The 19,701-nt window shown below is 47.8% G+C and overlaps 1 protein-coding gene across 1 annotated transcript in view; it reads right to left on the reverse strand.

The window, feature by feature from the left end:
- nav2a (neuron navigator 2a) overlaps window positions 1–19,701 on the reverse strand; it is a 572,427-nt gene that overhangs the window by 142,784 nt on the left and 409,942 nt on the right. Inside the window, 1 exon segment of the mRNA XM_055649181.1 lies at window positions 10,302–10,424. Coding sequence (XP_055505156.1) covers window positions 10,302–10,424 — 123 coding nt within the window.

A 19,701-nucleotide genomic window follows, 5' to 3' on the forward strand; every position in this document is an offset into this window, starting at 1 on the left:
AAATATAGCCAATGAACTGGCCTCGACTACCCTCTGTGGCAGAGAGTTCCAGAGATTCACCACTCTCTGTGTGAAAAAAGTTCTTCTCATCTCGGTTTTAAAGGATTTCCCCCTTATCCTTAAGCTGTGACCCCTTGTCCTGGACTTCCCCAACATCGGGAGCAATCTTCCTGCATCTAGCCTGTCCAACCCCTTAAGTCTATCCAGTCTTTCTTCATAAGACAGTCCTGACATCCCAGGAATCAGTCTGGTGAACCTTCTCTGCACTCCCTCTATGGAAATAATGTCCTTCCTCAGATTTGGAGGCCAAAACTGTACGCAATACTCCAGGTGTGGTCTCACCAAGACCCTGTGCAACTGCAGTAGAACCTCCCTGCTCCTATACTCAAATCCTTTTGCTATGAAATATGTACTTCAATCTTCCAATACTGTATACCACATGCTACAGAATGGCACACAGAACGCAGAACAGTACAGCACAATAACAGGCCCTTCGGCCCACAATGTCTGTGCTGGTATGAAGGCTTCTCACACATGAAGGGCAGTAAGCTAAACTAAACATGTGCAGGAAGGTAGACAAAAACACTGGAGAAACACAGCGGGTGAGGCAGCATCTATGGAGCGAAAGAAATAGGCAACGTTTCGGGCCGAATCCCTTCTTCAGGAAGGAACTGCTGATGCTGGATGATACCAAAGATAGACACAAAGTGCTTGAGTAACTCAGCGGGTCAGGCACCATCTCGGGAGAAAAAGGATGGGCGACATTTGGGCTCGGAACCCTTCTTTAGACAAAACTAAACGCGTTTATTTTTGGGTTGAAATCCTTGCTTTGAGCATAAACTTTAGAACAGTGTAAAAGCACCTCAAACTTGTCCAAAAACAACACATTTAACTGAAGAAGAGTCTCAAGCCGAAACGTCACCCATTCCTTCTATCCAGAGATGTTGCTTGTCCCGCTGAGATACTCTCGGCAATTTTGTGTCTATCTTCGATGTAAGCCAGCATCTCCAGTTCCTTCCCACACACATTTAACTTTGCGACATTCCTTGGAAACAATTTATATTTGACTATGGGATTAAAGAAGTTATAGACACGAACATGACACCTCAAGAAACTAAACGGGGTCATTTTCGAAATATATATTTCACATACCAACTTCAGCATAAAACGCTTCTTCAAAGATCCAAGCAGAAGTTATTGCATTTCACTGTGATCTCACCAATTAACAACTTGCTGGAGTCATAATTGTATGATTTCAAAACGTACTGACAAACTACCTAGACCACTGAACACTGCACAGAGAATTAAAGGCAGGTTTGAAAAATGTGCATTCCGAAAATATTTAGTTAAGAAAACAAAATCACATTTCCCACGTTGCCAGATGCAATGTTTTATTACAGATATTTTTTCAAAGAGCTAAACCATGGAAGAGAGTCAGGGGTTTAATATTCTTTCTAATCCCTTTACTTCTCGTCTCAATCCAGTCCTTCAGACCATACACTGGACGGCTCGATTGTAATCATGTATTGTTTTTTCCGCTGGTTGGTTAGCACGTAACAAATAAACTTTACACATGATAATAAACTAAACTAAACTAACTTTTGACCAGAGCAGTTTCAGATCCCACTGTAGCAGAAAAAAACCTGTACACTAATCACCAAGCTAAATAAAGACCATCTTCAAACTGTAGGATGAATGTTTCAGTAGTACATTCATCAAAGCCATCATTCCAGGCACTAGCCGAACACATTACTAGAATGTTGCCTGGGTTTCAACAACTAAGTTACAGAGAAAGGTTGAATAAGTTAGGTCTTTATTCTCTGGAGCGCAGAAGGTTAAGGGGGGACTTGATAGAGGTCTTTAAAATGATGAGAGGGATAGACAGAGTTGATGTGGATCAGCTTTTCCCTTTGAGAATAGGGAAGATTCAAACAAGAGGACAGGACTTCTTTACTCAGAGAGTGGTAGCTGTGTGGAATGAGCTTACAGTGGAAGTGGTGGAGGCAGGTTCGTTGGAATCATTTAAAAATAAATTGGATAGGCATATGGATGAGAAGGGAATGGAGGGTTATCGTATGAGTGCAGGCAGGTGGGACTAAGGGAAAAAAGTTGTTCGGCACGGACTTGTAGGGCCGAGATGGCCTGTTTCTGTGCTGTAATTGTTATATGGTTATATGGTTAAGGGGTTGGACAGGCTAGATGCAGGAAGATTGTTCCCGATGTTAGGGAGTCCAGGACAAGGGGTCACAGCTTAAGGATAAGGGGGAAATCCTTTAAAACCGAGATGAAAAGAACCTTTTTTCACACATAGCGTTGGTGAATCTATGGAACTCTCTGCCACTGAGGGTAGTTGAGGCCAGTTCATTGGCTATATTTAAGATGGAGTTAGATGTGACCTTTGTGGCTAAGGGGATCAGGGGGTAAGGAGAGAAAGGTACGGAATACTGAGTTGGATGATCAGCCATGATCATATTGAATGGCGGTGCAGGCTCGAAGGGCCGAATGGCCTACTCCTGCACCTAATTTCTATGTTTCTATGTTTCTATGTTAGTGCAAAGCCATGAATGCTGTGTGGGAAGGAACTGCAGACGTTGGTTCACACTGAAGATAGATACAAAAAGCTGGAATAACTTAGCGGGTCAGGCAGCATCCCTGGAGAAAATAAATAGGTGCCATATTTGTTCTCTGTATTTTCTATATCTCTTATTTCCCACTCCCTTGACTCTCAGTGTGAAGAAGGGCCTCAACCCGAAACGTCACCGATTCCTTTTGTCTAGGACTGGTGCCTGTCCTGCTGAGTTAAGGGCCTGTCCCACTCGGGCGTCATTTGCGCGTAATTTACGCAACAAAATTTACGCAACGTAATTTTCGCATCACGATGTGACACGCATGTGATGCGTGCATGGTGCACATTACGTGCGCACACGGTGCATGGCGACGTAGGCAGTGACGCGTGGTTCAGTGCGCCGCCCCAGGATTTTGGAATGTACAAAATTTACGCGCGCCATCTGCGTGCCGCGCAAATGACGCCCATGTGAGACTTTACTCCGGATACGCGGACGGCGGAGAAGACCGGGGGCTCTGGTGCCGACGACTCACCTCACCGTTGCGGAGTTGGCCGAGTCCAGAGCGGGTGGAGCGGTGGTGGAGCGCTGCTGCGGCCCGACCTCCGGAGATTCGGAGGCTGCAACTGCGGGTCTGGCGGACGGCGGCACCGGGAACCCGCGGGTCCCTGGAGGGAGACCGCTTTTCAGGGCTCCCGCAACGGCGACTTCTCCCGCCCGAGTTGCGGGGTTGAAGAGCTCCTGGAGCGGGGCCTGACATCGCCGCCCCGCGCGGCTCGGAATGGCCGCGGGACTCTGTAAGCGCACGCCGGGGGCTCTAACATCAAGAAAGAACCCCGGGGGGGGGGGGGGGGGGTGTAGTGGAGAGTGCAGTGGAGAGATAAGTTTTTTTGGCCTTCCATCACAGCAATGTGATGGATGTTTATGTAAATTATGTTGTGTCTTGGGTCTATTTGTTTGTAATGTATGGCTGCAGAAACGTCATTTCGTTTGGACCTCAAGGGGTCCAAATGACAAATAAATTGAATCAAATCTAATCTAATCTAATCTACTCCGGCTCTTTGTGTCTATTGTCCATGAACACTGTGTACAGTTCTGGTCATTTTACAGGAAGGATGGGGCAGGGTTTTGAAATGAACTCTGGAGATGAACAGTGATCTTGCTGAAGGTAGACAAAATTGCTGGAGAAACTCAGCGGGTGCGGCAGCATCTATGGAGCGAAGGAAATAGGCAATGTTTCGTTCCGAAACTTTGCCTATTTCCTTCGCTCCATAGATGCTGCCGCACCCGCGGAGTTTCTCCAGCAATTTTGTCTACCTTCGATTCTCCAGCATCTGCAGTTCCTTCTCGAACAGAGATCTTGCTGAGGTTGGAGTACTACAGTTTTGAAGAAAGATTGCTTTTTTTGGAACCAAAAGGGCTGAGGGGAGAATTAATTGAGCTGCATTGAAGGGTGAGAGGCCAGAACAGTATGGGGAGAGAGGGAGAGGCAGTGATTTCATTTGGGAACAAGTGAATTTCGCAAGAAAGCTGAGGTCAGCTCATTCTCAAATATGTTTTAGGATAACATAGTTAGGTTTCTGATTTCAACAATAAAGATATCCATCTTTTGTCAGTTTGTCCTTGGGTATTCTGAGGAATTTGAGGCAAAGGGTTATTCTCGCATTCTGTTTATTTTGGCAACGGAAACCTTAAAAGATGATTGGATCCATCCGATTTTGTGTGTGATTCTGATACACAGCTGAAATTATGAATGTCAATGAGACGTTTAGAAATACTTCCAATACCATACAAAAACTATTGGGGAGTAATGAGAAGATGTTGGAATCTTGAACCAGGCACAAAGTGCTGGTGTAACTCAGCGGGTCAGGAAGCATCTCTGGGGGGAAAAGGATGGGTGTGACGTTTCGGGTCAAGAGTGTTTTATTGTCATATGTCCCAGATGGGACAATGAAATTCTTACTTCAGGACCCTTCTTCAGACTGAAAGTGGGGGATGGAGGGGCTGGGGTGGAGGGGGTGTGAAGAGCTGTAGGCAAGACAAGACCAGGGCCAAATAGGGCCAGCCACAAACAACCTCAGAAACATAGAAACATCGAAATTAGGTGCAGGAGTAGGCCATTCGGCCCTTCGAGCCTGCACCGCCATTCAATATGATCATGGCTGATCATCCAACTCAGTATCCCGTACCTGCCTTCTCTCCATACCCTCTGATCCCCTTAGCCACAAGGGCCACATCTAACTCCCTCTTAAATATAGCCAATGAACTGGCCTCGACTACCCTCTGCGGCAGAGAGTTCCAGAGATTCACCACTCTCTGTGTGAAAAACGTTCTTCTCATCTCGGTTTTAAAGGATTTCCCCCTTATCCTTAAGCTGTGACCCCTTGTCCTGGACTTCCCCAATATCGGGAACAATCTTCCTGCATCTAGCCTGTCCAACCCCTTAAGAATTTTGTAAGTTTCTATAAGATCCCCTCTCAATCTCCTAAATTCTAGAGAGTATAAACCAAGTCTATCCAGTCTTTCTTCATAAGACAGTCCTGACATCCCAGGAATCAGTCTGGTGAACCTTCTCTGCACTCCCTCTATGGCAATAATGTCCTTCCTCAGATTTGGAGACCAAAACTGTACGCAATACTCCAGGTGTGGTCTCACCAAGACCCTCAGGCAGGGCATTGTCTGGTAGGATCATTTTTGGCTAGGGATGGTGTGGAATTCTCTGCCTCAGGGGACGGTGGAGGCAGGTTCTCTGGATGCTTTCAAGAGAGAGGTAGACAGGGCTCTTAAAGACAGCGGAGTCAGGGGATATGGGGAGAAGGCAGGAACGGGGTACTGATTGGGGATGTTCAGCCATGATCACATTGAATGGCGGTGCTGGCTCGAAGGGCCGAATGGCCTACTCCTGCACCTGTTGTCTAGTGTGTGATACTCAAGAGAAACAATGTGGAGGACATGGGAGGGCAGGGTGTGGTGGAGGCGCCCCTCAAAATAAGGGAAGTGATTCCACACCAGTGGGCCACATGAGTGAGTGGTAAGGGTGGGGGATAATTTTGTGAAATTCGTGCAATGTGTGTCATGGAATGTTTGTATAGCCTCCGGAAATGTCGGACGATTTTTTTTGCATGGTTCATGTATTGTATATATATTTATTACCTATTTTGAAATTTTAAAAAAAAAAAAAAAAAAAAAAAAAAAATTAAATGTGAAGAATTGTGGAACGTGTGGTGCGTGGGTCTCAAAATGGAGCACGAAGTCCAGTGTTTTGAAGAGCACTTTTTATTACATTCCTCCCGGTTGTAGGGAAGACCAAACGAGAGGAAGATGGCACCCAAACCCCTGCCTTTAAAGCCTCCGGCTAAGGGCCGCCTCCGGACTGAACCACTCCTGTGCCGAGGGGTTCGACACAACAATGGCACGAACACGACCCTTGGGAGCCGCCACAAACGGGTAAAATGACCAGGGTGGTGGGATGGGGGCAAGGAGGGAGGGAGGGAGGAGGGGTGTATGAGATGGAGTTACTTAAAATGAGAGAATTCAATGTTCATACCACTAGGCTGTGAGCTGCCCAAGCGAAACATGAAGTCCTGTTCCTCCAATTTGCACGTGGTCTCACTCTGGCACTGGAGGAGGCCGACGGCAGCAAGATCAGTATGGAAATGTGAAGGCAGGTTGGCCAAGTCATCGGGTATTTTTAAAGCAGACATTGCTTGGTAATGATTTCAAAGGTTATGGGGAGAAGGTAGGAGAATGGGCTTGAGAGGGAAAAAATAGATCAGCCACGATTTACCAGGTTAATTCCCGGGATGGCGGGGCTGTCATTTGCTGAGAGAATGGAGCGGCTGGGCTTGTACTCTCTGGAGTTTGGAAGGGAGGGTATGTTATTGACACATATAAGATTATTAATGGTTTAGACATGCTAGAGACAGGAAACATGTTCCCGATGGTACACAAAATTGCTGGAAAAACTCAGCGGGTGCAGCAGCATCTATGGAGCGAAGGAAATAGGCGACGTTTCGGGAATATTCCGCCTGGGGACCTTGCGTCCGGATGGCATTAACATTGAATTCTCCCAATTTTGCTAGCCCTTGCTGTCTACTCCCCTTCCTTAACCCTCTAGCTGTCTCCTCCCACTATCCTATCCACCCGCCCTCGGGCTCCTCCTCCTCCCCTTTTCCTTCCTTCCTTCTCTCTCCCCCCCCATCAGTCTGAACAAGGGTTTCGGCCCGAAACGTCGCCTATTTCCTTCGCTCCATAGATGCTGCTGCACCCGCTGAGTTTCTCCAGCAATTTTGTGTACCTTCGATCTTCCAGCATCTGCAGTTGCTTCTTGAACAACATGTTCCCGATGTTGGGGGAGTACAGAACCAGGGGCCACAGTTTAAGAATAAGGGGTAAGCCATTTAGAACGGAGACGAGGGAACACTTTTTCACACAAGAAAGTTGTGAGTCTGTGGAATTCTCTACCTCAGAGGGCGGTGGAGGCCGGTTCTCTAGATACTTTTAAGAGAGAGCTAGGTAGGGCTCTTAAAGATAAGGGATATGGGGAGAAGGCAGGAACGGGGTACTGATTGGGGATGATCAGCCATGATCACATTGAATGGCGGAGGCACTCAAAAGTGCTGGAGAAACTCAGCGGGTGCAGCAGCATCTATGGAGCGAAGGAAATAGGCAATGTTTTGGGCCGAAACCCTGGTGCTGGTTCGAAGGGCCGAATGGCCTACTCCTGCACCTATTGCCTATTGATTGAATAGTATAGCAGCCTAATTCTGCTCCAATGTCTTCTGGTGTAAACACAGACATTTGTTTACACGCTACAACATAGTTTCAGATCTTTGTGACTGAAAGGAGAATCGTATCAGATTTGTTTGTGAAGCAAATCAGGCTTAACACCACATTGTAATAAAAGAGATTCTTAAGTGAGGAGCCTTTATCTGCCAACCAAGCCTCCATGTACAAAGAATTCTTGGTAAACGCTATCCTTTGAAATGTGTTTATCAGCTGTCTTTGTATTACTCTGCAAGGCTGGCTGTTAATCCTCAGGTACAAAATAAATTCATGAGATTACACATGCGAACAAAAGGCAGGAAGGGCGATTTCTAAACTCAGCATTCCATGTTGTTATCTGCTGATCTGGCCCCAATAAAGGCACACTTCCGATGACAGAGGTTTCTTAACAGAGGCAGGCAGTGGAATCTGAATTTTGGATGCCTTGACGATCATGGGCAGTGTGGGCAGGGGCTATAGACCTGCACGGGAAGGTAGACGCTCCCGCCCCCACGAGTCTCGGGCAGATGGGGCTCGTCAGCCTGGGAAGGCAGCCCATCTCGGAGAGGGAAAACTCTGATTTGAAACCTCCACTGCCTTGTGGCCATATCCAGTCATGGAAAAAGCTCCAGGAGTAAACCTCAAGACAATCCGGAGTCGGAGCCCCCAAGGCAGTTTGTCGTTGTCTACAACCTCGCTCTGGCAGCTCCTGCGATGGCGCTGGTGCCAAACTATAACGGCCCTGCTGTTCCTTTGGATGGATCAGCGACGTGGAGAGGGGGTACGTGCTGCATGGGCAACAGCCTGTCCTCCATATGACATCGATCGCCCAGGCTTGCATCCGACCAGGATGCATCACCCATGGTCAGTCATGACCGAGAGGGGGCCTACACCCATCATGATATGACTCTCTCATTTCAAGTAACTCCTGCATTCCTTCCCCCCCCCCCCCCCCCCCCCCCCCCCCCCCCATAAACTAATTTGTTATTTATTGAACTTTTTTTTTCTTTCCCTTCCCCCGTTGTATACAATGTTTACATATTCACACATTCTGTTGTGCTGCTGCAAGTAAGAATTTCATTGTCCCATCCTGGACATATAACATTTTCAGGGCTCTCGCAACGGCGACTTCTCCCGCCCGAGTTGCGGGGTCGAAGAGCTCCTGGAGCGGGGCCTGACATCACCGCCCCGCGCGGCTTGGAATGAATGGCCGCGGGACTCTGCGAGCGCACGCCGGGGGCTCTAACACCAAGACCCGGTGTGCGACCTCGCACCACCCGGTGTGGCTTTAATGGCCGCGTGACAATCGCCATCGCCAGCCGGGGGCTTTGACTTTGACTCTGACATCGGGGAGGAGAGAGTGCAGTGGAGAGATAAGTTTATTTGGCCTTCCATCACAGCGATGTGATGGATGTTTATGTAAATTATGTTGTGTCTTGGGTCTATTTGTTTGTAATGTATGGCTGCAGAAACGGCATTTCGTTTGGACCTCAAGGGGTCCAAATGACAATTAAATGTATCTTGTATCTTGGATCTTGTAACAATAAAAGACTCTTGACTCTCGCATCTGCAGTTCCTTGTGCGGGAAGGAACTGCAGATGCTGGTTTACACCGAAGATCGACACAAAATGCTGGAGTAACTCAGCGGGACCGGCAGCATCTCCGGAGAAAAGGAATAAGTTCCATCTCGGGGCAGAAGGAATGGGCGACGTTTCGGGTCGAGACCATTCTTCAGACAAGGAGGGTCTCGGCCACGAAACGTCACCCATTCCTTCCTTCCAGAGATGCTGCCTGTCCCGCTGAGTTACTCCAACACTCTGTGTCTCCAATGTCTGTGTCGGGGCCTGGGTTGGTCTCTGTGACGGGACAACTGCAGATGCTGGAAAAATCGAAGATAGACAAAAGTGCTGGAGAAACTCAGCGGGTGCGGCAGCATCTATGGAGCGAAGGAAATAGGCAACGTTTCGTCCCGAAACGTTGCCTATTTCCTTCGCTCCATAGATGCTGCCGCACCCGCTGAGTTTCTCCAGCACTTTTCTCTGACTATGTACATCAGACTGGAACTGGCATCTTCAGACAACACGGTAACATTTTGATTCAATCCTCAGTCCAGAAATAAAATACAGGTGGGTCACACTGAGTGCTCTGTGTGAGCGAGCTAAGAATTCTCAACCCCTTGGTCTTAAGCCACTTGCTATCTATCTCAGCTCCAATCACAGTGAATGCCTTTGATCAATTCAGAAAACAGTCCAAAACGATCCATTGGCTGATCGAAAGTCACAGCGGGAACAAAAAGGAAAACGATGGCAAAATTAGCCATGAGAAAAACGGGAAAGGTTTTCATCTCTTAAAAAAAATGAATGAATTTGAGATGTCAAGGATAATGGCTCCTCCTCATATGTGAGTGGAGCAGAATTAGGCCATTCGGCCCATCAAGTCTACTCCGCCATTCAATCAAGGCTGATCTATCTCTCCCTCCAAACCCCCCATTCTCCTGCCTTTGAACTCTTTGAATCACTTCCCTCTGGAAGGCGACTCCGGACTGCCAAAGCTGTCACAGCCAGACATAAAAACAGCTTTTATCCACGAGTAGTTGCTCTACTCAACAGCCAAAAATCTGTAGCCTCCTTTTGATCTGGTATTTTGTTGGTTCACATGCTTGATCAATGGTGTTTTATCATTAATGTTTTATTATTTATTAATGTTTAGTGTTTTCTGAGTCATTCGTAACTGTCACTGTATGTCACGTTGTTACTTGAGGGCGGAGCACCAAGGCAAATTCCTTGTATGTGAATACTTGGCCAATAAACTTACTTACTGACTTATTTACTTCTCCCCGTAACCCCCGACACCCGAACTGATCAACAATCCGTCGGTCTCTGCCTTGAAAGACTTGGCCTCCCTCCACAGCGGTCTGTGGCAATGAATTCCACAGATTCACCACCCTTCCTTCTCGAGCGGTGAGCTTCCTACCTGTCTGCGTCGCCCACACCTATGGATGCGTTCCTCTGGACGTGTTCTCGCACGGCAGCCATTCCATCCGGCAAGCGGTTAAGTCGGCGCGTGTAGAGGCCCAACCCACCATCCGTTAAGTATCTGGAATGAGGGGGGAAAAAAAACGGAAAAAAATATTGTTTTCAGCTGTGATATGCTGCGATGGATCAGTACTGGCCAACTAATAAACCCTGGAATAAGATCTTGGCACCGTGACGAACATTGGCAGGACTCCACACTCAACTTATTTCCATGTGAGACCAGGTATTGTGGCACATGTATTTGTACATCTGCTCTTGTTTTCCACTGAATTTTGACTGCAACGCTTTCAATGGGTGTTCGTGGCACAGGCATGTATCCAGGCAGAGAGAGGTCTGGAGCCTCTGTACCACCAGCGTGCCACGGGTAAACGAGAGCACACAGTGGCGCAGCGGTAAAGTTGCTGCTTTACAGCACCAGGGACCCGGGTTTGATACAATAGGCAATAGACAATAGGTACAGGAGTCAGCACTGCCATTCAATGTGATCACGGCTGATCATCCACAATCAGTACCCCGTTCCTGCCTTCTCCCCATATCCCTTAACTCCACTATCCATAAGAGCCCTATCTAGCTCTCTCTTGAAAGCATCCAGAGAACCATCCTCCAATGCCCTCTGAGGCAGAGAATTCCACAGACTCACAACCCTCTGTGCAAAAAAAACTATGTTGGTATTAAACATAGAAACATAGAAATTAGGTGCAGGAGTAGAGCCAAGGTCGGCCCTTCGAGCCTGCACCGCCATTCAATATGATCATGGCTGATCATCCAACTCAGTATCCCGTACCTGCCTTCTCCTCCACCTACCCCTATGATTCCCCTTTACTACAAAGAGCCACATCTAACTCCTTCTTAAATATAGCCAATGAACTGGCCTCAACTACCCTCTGTGGCAGAGAGTTCCAGAGATTCACCACTCTCTGTGTGAAAAAAGTTTGTATGTTCTACTGTGACCACGTGGGTTTTCTCCGGGTGCTCTGGTTTCCTCCCACACTCCAAAGACGTGCAGGTCTGTAGGTTAATTGGCTTTGGTAAAATTGTAAATTGTCCCTAGTGTGTGTAGGATAGTGTTAGTGTGCGTGGATCGCTGGTAGGTGCGGACTCGGTGGGCCGAAGGGCCTGTTTCCGCGCGGTATCTCTAAACTCAACTAAAGTGAGCCGGCTAATAGATTGTATTAACCTGCATGAGTTGTCCAACATGAAGAAAGATAATAACCTCCATGGCAACCCTGAAATATTACACACATGTCGGCATTCCTGGCCTCCAACATTGCTATGGCACACATCTGAAGAAATCCTTCACTTTCACATAGTTTTGTTGGTCTTTGGAATGTAACTGCCATATATGGATGCAGTATTTCAATATTCCCAACGTTTCCAGGCATAATTCCCATCATTTTTCCACGTAACTCAGTCAAAGGTGGTGCGTGTGGGTGATGGGTCGATGGATACGTGGTGGGAGCGTGGACACGGGCCCTCTGACCAAACCTGCCCACGCTGACTGCTCTCACCCCAACCATGGACTGTTTACCCTCCTACCATCCGGGAGGCGCTACAGGTCTCTCCGTTGCCGAACCAGCAGGTCGAGGAACAGCTTCTTTCCGGCGGCTGTCACTCTACTAAACAACGTACCTCGGTGACTGCCAATCACCACCACCCCCCCGGACACTTATTATTTTTTTTTTATTCAAATCGTTTGCTATGTCGCTCTTCAAGGGAGATGCTACATGCATTTCGTTGTCTCTGTACTGTACACTGACAATGACAATTAAAATTGAATCTGAATCTGAATCTGACTAACATTCCCCATCTACACTAGGCCCCACCTGCTTGCCTTTGGCCCACATCCCTCTAAACCTACTGTAAGGTGGACACAAAGTGCTGGTGTAACCCAAGTTCTCCTCAAGGTCGGGCAGCATCTCTGAGGAAAACACTATGGGCGATGTTTTGGGTCGGGAGCCTTCATCGGACATATTAGGATGCAAGATTTCAAAATACCCAATGCTTCCGGCCAAAATCAGGGAACAGTTTGGGAACAGCTCCATCCAGGAAATTGTGGACTCAGCCCAGACCATCACACAAAGCAAATGTCCAACTGTTGACTCAACAAGGCCAGCAGCATAATCAAGGACCAGTCGCACCCTGGCCACTCCCTCGTCTCCCCTCTCCTGTGGGGCAAAAGGTACAGAAGTGTGAAAACGCACACCTCCAGATTCGGGGACAGTTTCTTCCCAGCTGTTATCAGGCAACTGAATCATCCTACCACAACCAGAGAGCGGTGCTGAACTACTATCTACCTCTCTGGTGACCCTTGGACTATCTTTGATCGGACTTTGCTGACTTTACCTTGCACTTACCTTCCCTTATCATGTATCTATCACTCGATTGTAAACATGTGTTGACTTTCTGCCGACTGGATAGCACGCAATAAAAGATTTTCACTGGACCTCGGAACTAAACTGAGGTGAACAGACATTCCCGTCACTTTTCAACGAAAGGTCGAAGGTGGAAAGGCCACTAAAGCTGTACTGGCCAATCTGGGATTGGAAGTTTCTCAATCCTTGTAACTGTGGAAGACATTGGTCCAGGAAAGTTGTTTTTTTTTCTACCCGGGTAAAGTTCGGAAAAACTGACACAGAAAGTCTGACTTCAGCTGCCGACTATTTTGGGGAGATTTTCTACATCGTGTGCTGCTCTAGAAACATAAAATGGAACCGTGTCTACAATCCTGGTTGGTGTCTCGAGGGTGGTAAGGTCTTTGAATTTGCTCATGGGGCAGTTAACTTGTCCCACACCATCCTGGCCACACACTCATCTCTCCGTTACCATCGGGAAGAAGGTACAGGGGCCTGAAATCTGCAACATCCAGGTCCAGAAACAGCTTCTTCCCCACGGCCATCAGGCTATTAAACTCAACATCAACCGAAGTTCTGAACAATAACAGCCTATTGCACTTTATCTGTTTATTTATTATTATTATATGGTCTATGGTATATATAGAAACATATAGAAACATAGAAAATAGGTGCAGGAGGAGGCCATTCGGCCCTTCGAGCCAGCACCGCCATTCAATGTGATCATTGCTGATCGTCCCTGATCAATAACCCATGCCTGCCTTCTCCCCATATCCCTAGACTCCATTTGCCCCAAGAGCTACATCTAACTCTCTCTTAAATCCATCCAGTGACTTGGCCTCCAATGCCCTCTGTGGCAGGGAATTCAATAAATTCACAACTCTCTGGGTGAAAAAGTTTTTTCTCACCTCAGTCTTACATGGCCTCCCCTTTATTCTAAGACTGTGGCCCCTGGTTCTGGACTCGCCTAACATTGGGAACATTTTTCCTGCATCTAGCTAGTCCAGTCCTTTTATAATTCTATATGTTTCTATAAGAACCCCCCCTCATCCTTCTAAACTCTAGTGAATACAAGCCTAGTCTTTTCAATCTTTCCTCATCAATCTCATGAATCTATGCTGCACTGCCTCAATCACAAGGATGTCCTTCCTCAAATTAGGAGACCAAAACTGTACACAATACTCCAGATGTGGTCTCACCACAGCCCTATACAACTGCAGAAGAAACTCTTTACTCCTATACTGAAATCCTCTTGTTATGAATAGATTTCACTGAACTCTTATCTCTTGTTCTGTATTATGTTTACATATTCTGTTGTGCTGCAGCAAGCAAGAATTTCATTGTCCTATCTGGGACACATGGCAAAACAACGCCCTTGACTTGACTACTTGCACCTCATAATGTGGTCAAAACAATCACAGCTGAAACAAAAACAAGCAGGTAAAAGGAGAAACCTACCACACCCCTCACCTGTGTCCACCCATTACCTGTCACTTGTCCCCCCAGTTTTCTACCTCCCGCCCCCCTCCGCCATGAAGGGTCCCGACCTGAAACGTCACCTATCCATTTTCTCCAGAGATGCTGCCTGACCCGCTGTGTTACTCCAACTCATTGTGTCTATCTTTGGTATAAACCAGCATCTGCATTTCCTTTCTACACAGTCTGAAGAAATGTCCTGACCAGAAACACTGTCTGTCCTCTTTCTCCAGGGATGCTGCCTGACCCACTGAGTTACTCCAGCACTCAAGTCAAGTCAAGTCAAGTTTATTTGTCACATACACATACGAGATGTGCAGTGAAATGAAAGTGGAAATGCTCGCGGATTTTTTTGTGCAAAAGACAAACAACAAAACAACCAAACAAATTATAAACACAATCATAACACACATATTCTTTTACATAATAAATAATAGAAGGAAAAACGTTCTGTAGAGTTAGTCCCTGGTGAGATAGGCGTTTACAGTCCGAATTGCCTCTGGGAAGAAACTCCTTCTCAACCTCTCCGTTCTCACCGCATGGCAACGGAGGCGTTTGCCTGACCGTAGCAGCTGGAACAGTCTGTTGCAGGGGTGGAAGGGGTCTCCCATGATTTTGTCTCACAGACACTCGGTGTCTATCTTTGGCATAAATCGGCACCTGCAGTTCTTTGTTTCTACCAAATGATTCAACTTAAGCATCAGAAGGGGAATTAGACTATCGCTTTATAAAGTATATATTTTTTTTTGTTTGAGCGTTTTTTTTGATCCTGCCATGTTAAAGATGCACGGCACCTTGTCGCTTTGAGTGTGTAATGCTGCTGAAGGAGTTCGTTTCACTTGCAGGTCTGTTGGGAAGAGTGTTACACAACTGTATCAATTCCTCAGTGCTCAATTCGCCGGTTGCAAATCTGCAAATCGTGTCAGAACACGCACAGGGGAGGCTTAACCACCGGGACCGCATTGCTCCAAGTTGGGCAAAAGTTACGAAGACAAAGAGGTTTAACTGCTGCAGCTCCGAGAGCAATGGCGGATCCCTGACGCATTGAAACACCACCGCAATTTTCACGTGGGTTTTACCGGGGATGGTCAGCATGAGCAATCGCTTTGAACAATGTCGATGACTATGATTAGCAGATCCAACCAAGGGCTTGGGTGTCTTATAACCAGTGACTCACCTCCTCGTCTTCACAAAGGCTTCCCAATCTCACCCTCACTCTCTCTCTCTCTCTGTGTGCAACAAGCACGGGTTTGGGGTGTAACAGAACACTCTCCGCAGCTTCCTGCAGCTCCTGACAACGTTCGAGAAACTCGACACCGTCCAAGACAGAGCAGCCCTCTTGATTATCATACAATCCACAACCCGAGACTATCTCCAGCTCCATCAACAGCGGGGGGGACTGGTTGAATGATGTGTGCTGTTCACACAATGCAAGGGCAATTTCTCCACATGGGAATGTCAACAACAGCATTTCGAAAAAGCCACATCCACTTAGTTCGGGTGTTTAAGAAGGAACTGCAGATGATGGAAAATCGAAGGTAGATAAAAATGCTGGAGAAACTCAGCGGGTGCAGCAGCATCTATGGAGCGAAGGAAATAGGCAACGTTTCGGCCCGAAACCCTTCCGGGTTGCCTATTTCCTTCCGGGTTTCGGCCCGAAACGTTGCCTATTTCCTTCGCTCCATAGATGCTGCTGCACCCGCTGAGTTTCTCCAGCATTTTTGTGTGCCATCCACTTAGTTCAGTTTAGTTTATTGTCACGTGTGCCGAGGTACAGTGAAAAGCTTTTTGTTGCATGCTAGCCAGTCAGCGGAAAGACAACACATGATTTAAATCTTGCAATCCACAGCGCATAGATGCAAGATAAAGGGAATAACGTTGAATGCAGGGTGAAGTTCAGTAAAGTCTGATTAAAGATAGTCCGAGGGTCTCCAATGAGGTTGATGGGAGATCAGGACCGCCCTCTCTCGTTGTTGGTAGGATGGTTCAGTTGCCTGATAACAGCTGGGAAGAAACTGTCTCTGAATCTGGAGGTGTGCGTTTTCATATTTCCCGATGGGAGAGGGGTGAAGAGGGACTGACCGGGGGTAAGGCTTGGCTTTGATTATGCTGCTGGCCTTGCCAAGGCAATGTGAAGTGTAGATAGAGTCAATTGAAGGGAGGCTGGTTTGTGTGATGAAGGGTTTCGGCCCGAAACGTTGCCTATTTCCTTTGCTCCATAGATGCTGCTGCACCCGCTGAGTTTCTCCAGCAATTTTGTGTACCTTTGGTTTGCGTGATAGTCTGGGCTACATCCATAATACTCTGCAATTCCTGCTGGTCAACTGTTGGACCAAGAGGCCCTTTATTGGACTTTATCTTAAAGGTCATCCCTCATTCTCTAGTTGTTGGTAGGACAGTGTTAGTGTCTTCTCTGTAGATTGTCACCTTGTCGTGGTGGAGAAGCTTGTGTGTGGACCTGAGATCCTGAGAGCGATGCCGTCTGGAGCTGTGCTCCTGGTAGGGCCACCCATGGCGGTAAGGTCAAGGGGGAGGTCTCTGACAAAGAGCGATACAACCAAGACCTCAACGGTGGAACAGGCGGAGGACGATGGCTGACCTTAGTGGAGCGTCACAATGGCTGGGAAGGCGGATGAAGGCTGCGGCAGGAAAGGGTCTCCGGTCGTCTTGGACTCCACGCCACTGGATCCTGACCCAGATCTGTCAAGGGCCGTGGGGTGGCTGTCTGTGCACCAGTCTCCCCACGTTAAACAAAGTCACGCACAGGCGTCCTCCAACCCTGGAGACACCCATGGTCAGCCCACGACCAAAGGAGGTCTAAGAAGGTTCAATTGCCTGATAATTGCCAGGGGCTCTGGTTTCCTCCCACACTTCAAAGACACGCAGGTTTGACGGTGGCTTGGTGTAGGTGTCAATTGTCCCGAATGTGTGCAGGATAGTGTCCGCTGGTCAGTCCGGACTCGGTGAGCCGAAGGGCCTGTTTCATAGAAACATAGAAACATAGAAATTAGGTGCAGGAGTAGAGGCCATTCGGCCCTTCGAGCCTGCACCGCCATTCAAAATGATCATGGCTGATCATCCAACTCAGTATCCCGTACCTGCCTTCTCTCCATACCCTCTGATCCCCTTAGCCGCAAGGGCCACATCTAACTCCCTCTTAAATATAGCCAATGAACTGGCCTCGACTACCCTCTGTGGCAGAGAGTTCCAGAGATTCACCACTCTCTGTGTGAAAAAAGTTCTTCTCATCTCGATTTTAAAGGATTTCCCCCTTATCCTTAAGCTGTGACCCCCTTGGCCTGTTTCCATGCTGTAACTCTAAACTAAACCAAGCAAAATAAACAAGGTACGCAAAAAAGCTGGAGAAACTCAGCGGGTGCAGCAGCATTTATGGAGCGAAGGAAATAGGCAAAGTTTTGGCCTGAAACCCTGAAGGAAATAGGCAACGTTTCGGCCCGAAACCCGGAAGGGTTTCGGGCCGAAACGTTGCCTATTTCCTTTGCTCCATAGATGCTGCTGCACCCGCCGAGTTTCTCCAGCTTTTTTGTGTACCTTCCATTTTCCAGCAGCTGCAGTTCCTTCTTAAACAAAATAAACAAGGACTCGGGCTGTCGGCATGAATTTTGTACGTTCTCCGTGGCCGTGTGGGTTTTGACCGGGCGCCCCAGTTTCCTCCCGCACTCCAAAGACGGGCAGGTTTGTAGGTTCAATGGCTTCTGTCATTTATCCCTAGTGTGTGTGAACCTGACCCAGATCTGTCAAGGGCCGTGGGGTGGCTGTCTGTGCACCAGTCGCCCCACGTTAAACAAAGTCACGGCACAGGCGTCCTCCATATAGGGAACAGCACCCATGGTCAGCCACGACCGAAGGGGGTGTAAGAAGAAGTGGGATAGAACCAGTGAGAACAGGTGGTCGACCTGATGGGCAGAAGGGCCTGTTTCCACTCTAAACTAAACTAAACTAAACTATCAAAACAGATTTGGATCAGATTGTCAATAGACAATAGGTGCAGGAGTAGGCCATTCGGCCCTTTGAGCCAGCACCACCATTCAATGTGATCATGGCTGATCATCCCCACTCAGTAATCCATTCCTGCCTTCTCCCCATATCCCCTGACTCCGAATAGACAATAGACAGATCGCCGATTTGTCTTTGAGTTGTGTAGGACGGAACGGCAGGTGCTGGTTTACACTGAAGACAGACACCACAAAATGCTGGGATAATTCGGCGGGACTGGCAGCATCTCTAAGGAGAAGCAATGGGTGACGTTTCGGGTCGAGACCCTTCTTCAGACTGAGTTTGTTTGAGCTGGCACGCGAGGCTATAATCGTGGTAGAAACGTCAGTGGAAGGTGCCAAGGCATTTCACCCATCACCAGACACAACTTTAGACAGAGTGCACAAGCAAAGGCTCCACTTCTGAAACAATACCAGCACCACATGCGGGTGGAGGCAGAGATTTCTTGCCACGGATGCTATGACAACCACCCACCACACATCTGTTCCCTGAAGCGGCCAAAATATTGCATATGCCAGAAAATGCCAGACAAAGGGCTATGTCCAGAAACGGTCCACGAGTAAAAAAATACTTGCGATGAAAAAAATTGTTACTTTTTAATCGTACGAGCCGCTACGAGACATCCACAAACTCCCACGTACCCACTACAGACATTCTCCGAGTTCGAATCAGGGGAAAACTCGGGCGAACTCTTGAATGACCTCGTACAGTGGGACAGGCCCTTGGGGTCGGCCGGAAGCATGTTGTCAGCTTTGCATGCTTTTGCAAGGGCAGGATATATCTGAGTCAGGGAGTTATCCTGTCTTGCCCTGCCCGAAATTCCAACCATGGCCACCGTTTGCTGAAACATGTTCTTTAATGTTTCCTCCCCCTCTCTGTTTCTGGGGTCTTGCAGGGGGCAAATGATCTGCTCCCATGGTCAATGGGACTGTAATTCGCTTCCTCTGTCGCACTTATTGGAGACCCTCGGACTATCGTTAATCGGATCTTTATTGGACTTTGTGTTTAAGAAGGAACTGCAGAGGCTGGAAAATCGAAGGTAGACAAAAATGCTGGAGAAACTCAGCGGGTGCAGCAGCATCTGGGTCTCCTCCATGGCCAGAGCGAGCACCACCTGAAATTGGAGGAACAGCACCTCATATTCCGCTTGTGGAGTCTGCATCCTGGGGGCATGAACATTGAATTCTCCCGATTTTGTTAGCCCTTGCTGTCTCCTCCCCTTCCTATCTCTCCCTCAGCCCTCGGGCTCCTCCTCCTCCTTTTTCCTTTCTTCTCCCCGCCTCCTCTCCACCCCCCATCATTCTGAAGAAGGGTTTCGGCCCGAAACGTTGCCTATTTCCTTCGCTCCATAGATGCTGCTGCACCCGCTGAGTTTCCCCAGCACTTTTGTCTACCTTCGATTTTCCAGCATCTGCAGTTCCTTCTTAAAGAAGTCACTAGTGGGATTTTAAATGTACTTGGCAGACACAAGGGTTTCTTTTCTTTGCACATTGG

Source organism: Leucoraja erinacea, chromosome 18 (assembly GCF_028641065.1).
Source record: "Leucoraja erinacea ecotype New England chromosome 18, Leri_hhj_1, whole genome shotgun sequence".
Lineage (NCBI taxonomy): Eukaryota > Metazoa > Chordata > Chondrichthyes > Rajiformes > Rajidae > Leucoraja > Leucoraja erinaceus.